This window comes from Lipotes vexillifer, unplaced genomic scaffold (genome assembly GCF_000442215.2).
Source record: "Lipotes vexillifer unplaced genomic scaffold, Lipotes_vexillifer_v1.1 scaffold21, whole genome shotgun sequence".
NCBI classification, from domain to species: domain Eukaryota; kingdom Metazoa; phylum Chordata; class Mammalia; order Artiodactyla; family Lipotidae; genus Lipotes; species Lipotes vexillifer.
The window spans coordinates 3,461,319-3,469,656 of record NW_006774065.1 but is presented as its reverse complement, the minus strand read 5'-3'; the positions used below and the strand labels follow the sequence as shown (position 1 = coordinate 3,469,656).

The 8,338-nt window shown below is 42.1% G+C and overlaps 1 protein-coding gene across 1 annotated transcript in view; it reads left to right on the top strand.

The window, feature by feature from the left end:
* P2RX7 (purinergic receptor P2X 7) overlaps nucleotides 1–4,871 on the top strand; it is a 53,173-nt gene extending 48,302 nt beyond the window's left edge. The window contains exons 12-13 of the mRNA XM_007448719.1: nucleotides 709–810; nucleotides 4,377–4,871. Coding sequence (XP_007448781.1) covers nucleotides 709–810; nucleotides 4,377–4,871 — 597 coding nt within the window. The remainder of the gene's footprint in view (nucleotides 1–708; nucleotides 811–4,376) is intronic.
* The last annotated feature ends 3,467 nt before the right edge of the window (nucleotides 4,872–8,338 follow it).

Sequence of the window (8,338 nt, the reverse complement as noted above, 5' to 3'; positions counted from 1 at the left end):
ACCAAAAAAAAAAAAAAAAAAAAAAAGTGATAACAGTGATTGCTTCTGGAAAGGAGCCTAGGATGGAGGAGTGGTCAAAGTGGTCAAATTTTAGTTCATCTGTATGGTTTTGATTTGATTAATTTGGAATTTACTACATTGACTCCATGATTTCCTCCAATCAAAGAGAAATCTCTGGTATTTAAAAACAACAGAGGGTTTCTTTCTTTTATCCAAGAACATTGCTGTCCTTTTTTAGCAGCTGAATGCACAATTCATTGTTCATTGTACATGTATTTGCAATTAAAGTAAAAGTTCATATTTGCAACTAAAATTAATCACCATTTCATGGCCCAAGATGGGATGAAATTTAATGAAAATATAAATAATTTAAGATTCAATAGTATAACTTTCTGGAGATATTCAACCTAGAGTAACTGAAATTGAGGGAACACAACAAAGGAATTTTACATAGTTGGGGGACCTACAGATATTAGGCAGTAAGCTGTCGATACTCTAAATCTACAAATTAAGGTGCTTGGGGATCAATTTCTGATTTACCTTTAGACTCGGAATCATTCTTTCTTCGTTAGCAAGAGTTTTTGGTTAGCTTGTGTAACAGGTTGTCATTTGGAAACAGGAGTAGCAGTTGCCTTTAGATATGTTCAGATATGCAATTCGTGATAATTCTGAACAAAAATTGGTAACCTTTTAATCTTTATTTCCTAGACATTAAAATATGTGTCCTTTGTGGATGAACCCCACATCAGGATGGTAAACCAAAGGCTACTTGGGAGAAGTCTGCAAGATGTTGAAGGTGAAGAAGTGCCAGTAAGTTATTTAGTCTTTTTTTTTTTTCTCGGTCACGCCACGCAGCATGCAGGATCTTAGTTCCCCAACCAGGGATCGAACCCGTGTCCCCTGCAGTGGAAGCGCAGAGTCCTAACCACTGGACCGCCAGCAAATTCCTGTAGTCTTTTTTTCTTTTTTAAGAGAAAACTTACTATTTTATTTATTTATTCTTGGCTGCATTGGGTCTTCGTTGCTGCGTGCTGGCTTTCTCTAGTTGCGGCGAGCGGGGGCTGCTCTTCATTGCGGTGCGTGGCCTTCTCACTGTGGTGGCTTCTCCTGCTGCAGAGCATGGGCTCTAGGCGCACGGGCCTCAGTAGTTGCGGCACACGGGCTTAGTTGCTCCGCGGCATGTGGGATCCTCCCGGACCAGGGCTCGAACCCGTGTCCCCTGCACTGGCAGGCGGATTCCTAACCATTGCGCCACCAGGGAAGCGCAAAACTTACTATTAAATATAAATATATCTAGAAATGTGTATAAATCACAATTGATGACAAAGTAAACCACATGTAACAAGCACCCAGATTTTAAAAGTGACTATTACTAGCAGAAGTCCCTTTTATGCCTCCAAATTACTACCTTCCCTTAAAAGTAGTCATTATCCTGTATTCAAGGTTAGTTTTACCTCTTCTAGAATTTTTTTATTTTTATAATTTTTTTATTTTTATAATTTTTTTAAAATTTTAATCCTATAGTATGTATTCATTACATACTCTGTTGAGTGTCTGGCTTCCTTCCCTCAATATTATTTTTGTGAGAGTCATCCATGATGTGTATAGCAATGGTTCATTCTCGTTGTATAATTTCCATTTTATAAACATTCAATTTATTTATCCATTCTATTGTTGAATGAACTACCTATTTGGGTAGTTTCCACTTTGGGGTTCATGCCAATGATGCTGCTATAGTAAAGGTACGGCACCTAAGAGTGGAACTGCTAAGTCATAAGGCAGGTGTGTGTTCAGCTTTAGTAGATACTACCTAACAGTTCTCTGAAGTGGGTGTTCTTTTTTTTTTTTTTTTGCGGTACGCAGGCCTCTCACTGTTGTGGCCTCTCCCGTTGCGGAGCATAGGCTCCGGACGCGCAGGCTCAGCGGCCATGGCTCACGGGCCCAGCTGCTCCGCGGCATGTGGGATCTTCCCCGACCGGGGCATAAACCCGCGTCCCCTGCATCGGCAGGCGGACTCTCAACCACTGCGCCACCAGGGAAGCCCTGAAGTGGGTGTTCTAATTCACATCCCCCCCATCAGTTATGGCTGCTGGACATCTTCACTAACTGCGTTAGTTTTCTACAGCTGCCATAATAAATGACCACAAACTAGGTAGCTTGGAACAACAGAAAGTTATTCTCTCACAGTTCTGGAGGCCAGAATTCTGAAATCAAAGTCTGAAATCAAGGTGTCAGCAGGGCTGTGCTCCCTTTGAAGGCTCTAGGGGAGGTTCCTTTCTTGCTTCTTCCAGCTCCAGGAACTTATTACACCCGTTAGGATGTCCAGTACAATACTGAATAGAAGTGATAAGACCAAGCATCTTTGTCTCATTCCCTATCTCAGAAAGAAAGTTTTTATTTCACTATAGTACTTGCTGTAGGTCTTTTTATTTTTTCCAGCCTCGCCCCATGTCTTGCGGGATCCTAGTTCCCAGACCAGGGATTGAACCCGGCCCACCACAGTGAGAGTGCCACGTCCTAACCACTGGACCACCAGGGAAGTCCCTGCTGTAGGTTTTTAAAGAATGCTCTATCAGATTAAGAAAATTCCCCTCTGCTCCTAGTTTACTAAGAATTTTTATCATGAATGGATACTGAATTTTAAAACAACATGTTTTTTCTGCTTCTTTCCAAATAATCAATGAGTTTTCTTTTCTTCTGTCATGTGGTGCATTACACTGATTGGTTTTCAATATTAAGCCAACCTTGCAGGAATCTGCAATAACATCAGTTTGAGTGCGATGTATGATTCTTTGTATTTACTGCTGGATTCAATTCACTAATATTTAAGAATTTTACATCTCTTCTTGAGAGAGTCTGGCCAAAATTTTTCCACTCTTGTAATGTTTTTATCAGATCTGGGTATAAAGTGAACTCCTGTGTGTTGGGGTGGGTGTGGTAATATACACATAACCTAAAATTTACCATTTTAATCATTTTAAAGTGTGAAGTTCAGGGACTTCCCTGGTGGTCCAGTGGTTGGGACTCCGTGTTCCCAATGTGGGGGGCCCGGGTTTGATCCCTAGTCGGGGAGGTGTATCCCACATGCTGCAACTGGAAGAGCCCACGTGCCGCAGCTAAAGATCCTGCACGCTGCAGCGAGGATCCTGTGCACAGCAGCGAGGATGCCGTGCGCTGCGGCTGGGAGCTGGCATAGCCAAATAAATAAATAAATACATAACTTTTTTAAAGAGGAAAAAAAATAAAGTGTACAGTTCAGTGACATTTAGCATATCCACAATGCTGTGCAACCATCACCACTATCTAGCTCCAGAGCCTTTTCACACCCCAAAAGGAAACCTTGTATCCATTCAGCAGCCACTACTCACTCACTTCTCCCCAGCCCCTGGCAACCACTAATCTGCTTTCTGTATACATGGATTTACCTATTCTGGACATTTCATGTAAATTGAGTCATACAATATTTGTCCTCTTATGTCTGGCTTCTTTCATTTAGCATAATGTCAAGGTTCCATCCATGTTTAGCTAAACATCCATGTTTAGCATTTGTCAGCACTTCATTCCTTTTTATAGCTGAATAATAGTCCATTGTATGAACATAACATTTTTTTAATCCATTCATCCATTGACAGACACTTAGGTTATTTTCACCCTTTGGTTATTATAATAGTGCTGCTGTGAACATTCATGTATAAGAACCATTCAATTTTAATGTATTTAACTCAGACTTTCTTTGTCTGGTGAATGAAGGTATACGTCACAAAGAATAGACATAAATGATGGCAATTATGGCAACTTCCACTGGAGGATAACAAATGGATTTTTTTCAGAAAAGAGAGCATGGTGAGAAAAGAGAAAGCAGAGCTAAGTCAACAAATATTTACTGTCTACTATGTGTCGGCACTGTCCTAGGCATTGGGAATACAGGCAGTAAACAAAGCAAACAGGGCCCCTGCTTTCATGTGGAAGAAGAATCATTAAGTAAACATATCAACTCATAAGATCATTTCCTCATAACAAACATAGAACATCATTATGTGATAAGAGAATGACCTGGGAGGAGGGGAACTACCTAGATCAGGTGGTCAAGGCAAGAAGGTCTCTCCGAAGAGATACATGTATTGAGGCCTGGCTTTTCTGAATTTCACTTTCCAAATCTGTAAAATGGAGATCAGAACATATATCTCACGCGGCTCTCCAAAAGCTTAAATGAGGCAATGCTTGCAAAACACAGTCCTGATATATACATTTAATAAATGATAGCTACTAGTATTAATGTAATATTAAATGTATTTTATAAGTTAATAATAAAGTTAAAGAACCTAGAACCCTAGGGGTTGTCAGTGCTGATGGGTTTGGAAACTTGCCTTTTTCAGAGACCCCCGATGGACTTCACAGACTTGTCCAGGCTGCCTCTGTCTCTTCACGAGCCACCCCCCATTCCTGGACAACCAGAGGCTATCCAGCTGCTCAGTGAAGGGGCAACCCCTAGATCCAGTGACTGCCCGAATTGGTGCCAGTGCGGAAAGTGCCTCCCATCCCAACTCCCTGAGAGACAAAGATGCTTGGAGGAGCTGTGCTGTCGGAAAAAGCTGGGTGCCTGTATCACCACCTCAGAGCCGTTCAAGAAGCTTATCCTGTCCAGACATGTCCTGCAGTTCCTCCTGCACTACCAGGAGCCCTTGCTGGTGCTGGATGCAGATTCTACCAACAGCCAGCTGCGGCACTGCGCCTACAGGTGCTATACTACGTGGCGCTTTGGCTCCCAGGACTTGGCTGACTTTGCCATCCTGCCCAGCTGCTGCCGCTGGAGGATCCGGAGAGAGTTTCCCAAGAGGGAAGGCCAGTACAGTGGCTTCAAGAGTCCTTAGTGATGTGCTGAGCAGTCATATAACATTGCTTTGCTTGCACCTTGAGCTTGACCTGCAAAGATGTGTGTCCAGATTTTCAGCCAAAGGGAAATGTGCTTTCCTCCTCCACCAGCTCTGTTTGTGTCAGAGAGCAAAGCGACCAGGGTAAACAAACAGCAAATAAACTAGAATCCCTCAGCATGGACTGAGAGTCAAGAGATTCAGATTTATATCTCCATTCTATCCCTAGGAAGTTGTGTGATCCTAGGCCTTTAACCCCTGTACCTCAGTTGCCTTATTATCCAATCTATTGTTTCACAGGGATATTAGGAGAACAAATCGAGACAGTGTACACAAACTCTCTTATTAACGCATAAAGAGCTACAAGAATATGAAGCAGCTCGTTTTGAGGTGAGACTAGGATAATGTCCAACTATCAACAAACTCTTGGGTCCTGGTTAAAGAATGGGGAGGATTAAAAGTTTTGGCACAAATTTTTTGGCATTTGTCCTATAGGACCTGAGGGGTTATATCTCCTCCCCTTGTGTCTTGGCAGCTCTGATCACTTTATTCAATGCTAAGTGATGCTGTGTCAGGTTCGGGGTCTTGGTCTTAAGATGCTGTCAGCTTCCACTTCCTGTCCCTTGAAACTCTTGCTGTGAAGGAAGCAAGCTCCCATGTAAAAATCTGCCTATCCTGAGTCCACCCTGCTGTGAAGAAGCCCAAGCAGCCATGTGAAGAGGAGAGGTGCCCCCAGCATTCAAGCCACCCAAGCCCATGGGAGAGAAGGCTTCCGATGATTCCAGATCCTGCTCACATATGACCGCAACTGCATCAGACAACCCAAGTGAGAGCTACCCAGTGAAGCCACAGAACAAAAATTGTTATTTTAGGGCTTCCCTGGTGGCGCAGTGGTTGAGAGTCCGCCTGCCGACGCAGGGTACACGGGTCCGTGCCCCGGTCTGGGAAGATCCCTCATGCCGCAGAGCGGCTGGGCCCGTGAGCCATGGCCGCTGAGCCTGCGCGTCTGCAGGATTTCCGTTTCAAGGTTTCGGCACTCGAACGGACTATTTCTAAATGACAACTATTTTAAAGAATAAATAGAGAACATTATTCAAAACTGTGACTAATGAAGGATCTGTGCGTTTTTAATACATATTCTAAGATTTACCATTTTGACACTTTTTAAAAGTCATCAGCTTTCTACTGTTTTAATGTAAGATAATATGAACAAAAACCTTCTTTTCTGGTCCCAGGATTTCACCTGGCTTTAAACTCAGGAATCAAGTTAAGTGGGCCAGATTTAACTCTCATTTTTCCTACCTTTCAGAGATATTTTTGAAAAGTGAATTATATATGACTTCTTCAGAAGTGAACATTTTTACTCCAAGAATTCTATGTAACTGCTACAGATTTCCATTCTGATAGCCTCTGAGCCTTCATATGTTATTTTTTGATGCCTTCCCCCCTAGTGTGTTTCTATCACCTTGTGGAGACCCCAGATGGAGTCAGCATTTGGAATGACAAATAATCGCTGGATCCACCTGTTGTTTTCACCTTTCCCAGATGCTCTGGGTGAGAAGGTGAGAGGGTGATGTGTTACATTAACTATGTGCAAAATGTCTGACACTTCCTACAACAGCATGCGTCATATTTATATTCTTATTTTTGGTCTACAGTAGAAAACAGTGTCATCGCCAAAGGCATCCCAAGGAAAGTCACATTTTGTAGGATCTGTTTTTTCTACTTAAATCCATTCTCCTGTTATAGTAATTGCACAGTATTCACTGCTTCATCTCTGTACTGGAGATCTGCTTTCTTGTAACACTGCCTGATTTGATGTAGCATTGGTTATGGATTTGCATTCCTCTCTTTAGAGGGAACCATTTTTTAAAAACTTCCTAATTCTAGCTTGGCAATGTAGATGTCTTAACAGTTTTGATAATAAAAAAAAATAATGTGTAATTCACGTTTACCAAAGTATTCCTTTTACTTTCTTTTCTCAGAAGATCCCCAGATCAGTTAGCTCATTCACTGACACATTCATTCAACATACTGAGGCACTTTGACATACAAAGATATGTTTTTAGTCTCTGCCCCCAGTTCCTAACACAGAGCTCCTAAATCCCCTGGAATTTAGAACTGTCTTGTGTTCTAATGAGGCCACTCTTGGTGGGCTCCTGGATAACTTCAGGAAGGGGGCTGGTCACCAGAAAGACCAAGCCATGATTAGAAGCTTAGAACTTTCAGTCCTACCACCTTATCCTCTAGAGTGGGGAGGGGTTGGAAATTGAGTTAATGATCGATTTTGACTATGTGATAAAGCCTCCATAAAAATCTCTACACTGTGGGGTTAAGAAAGCTTCCATATTGATGAATACATCCACATTTCAGGGGGGTGGTACACCCCTAACTCCACAAGGACAAAAGCTTCAGCACTCAGGACCCTTCTGGCCCTCACTCTATGTAACTCTTCATCTGGCTGTTCATCTGTATCTTTTAACATATCCTTTATAATAAATGGGTAAATGTAAGTGTTTCCCTGAGTTCTATGAGCCACTACAGCAAATTACTGAACCTAAAGAGGGGGTTATAGGAACCCCCAATTTATAACCAGTTGGTCAGAAGTACAGGTGACAACCCTGGACATGACTGGTGTCTGAAGTGGGGGACAGTCTTGTAGGACTGAACCCTTAACGTGTGGGGTCTATGCTAACTCCAGGTAATTAATGTCATAATTGAATTGCAAGACACCCAGTTGGTGTCTGGAGAGTTGGAGAATTGGTTGGTGTGGGAAAACCCCACACACATTTGGTGTCAGCAGTATTACGAGTAGAGTATAGGTAAACAGGAATTTTCTTTTAGGCACTTACTAGAGATCAATGATAAATAAGGTTGCCACTCTCATGGAGATGTGAGGAGATGGACATTAATCAAATAATTCAAACAAATATAAACTTGTAACTTATGATGAGTATCATGATGAAGAAGGTAAAAGATGCTCTGAGAGCCTATAATAGGGGAACTTGACCTATTTGGAGAAATCAGAGAAATCTTCCCTGAGGAAGGAGCTCTTCAGCTGAAATTTGAAGGATAAGTTCTAGATAACTATGTGAGTTGGGGAGGAAAGAGCATTCTAGGCCAAGACAATAGCATGTGCAAAGGTCCTGGGGCTGACAAAAAGCATAGAAGGTTTGCAGAATTTAAAGGAGACCTGTATGCCTGCTCCATAAATAGTATGGGGAAGTGAGGAATGAGATAAGACTGGACAGGCAGGGGTTGGACTGCATAGAGCCTTGAAGGTCATGGCAAGGAGTTTTGTCTTTATCTTAAGAAAGACCAATGGAGACCCATTGAAGGGTTTTAAGTAGGAGCCTGGTAAGATTATATTTCATTTTTAAAAGATCATTCTGATCGCCAAGAGTGGTGGTAGATATAGTTTTAATTTTCATTTCAGTCTTTCCCTTCTCTGTGAAACACGTGTCCTA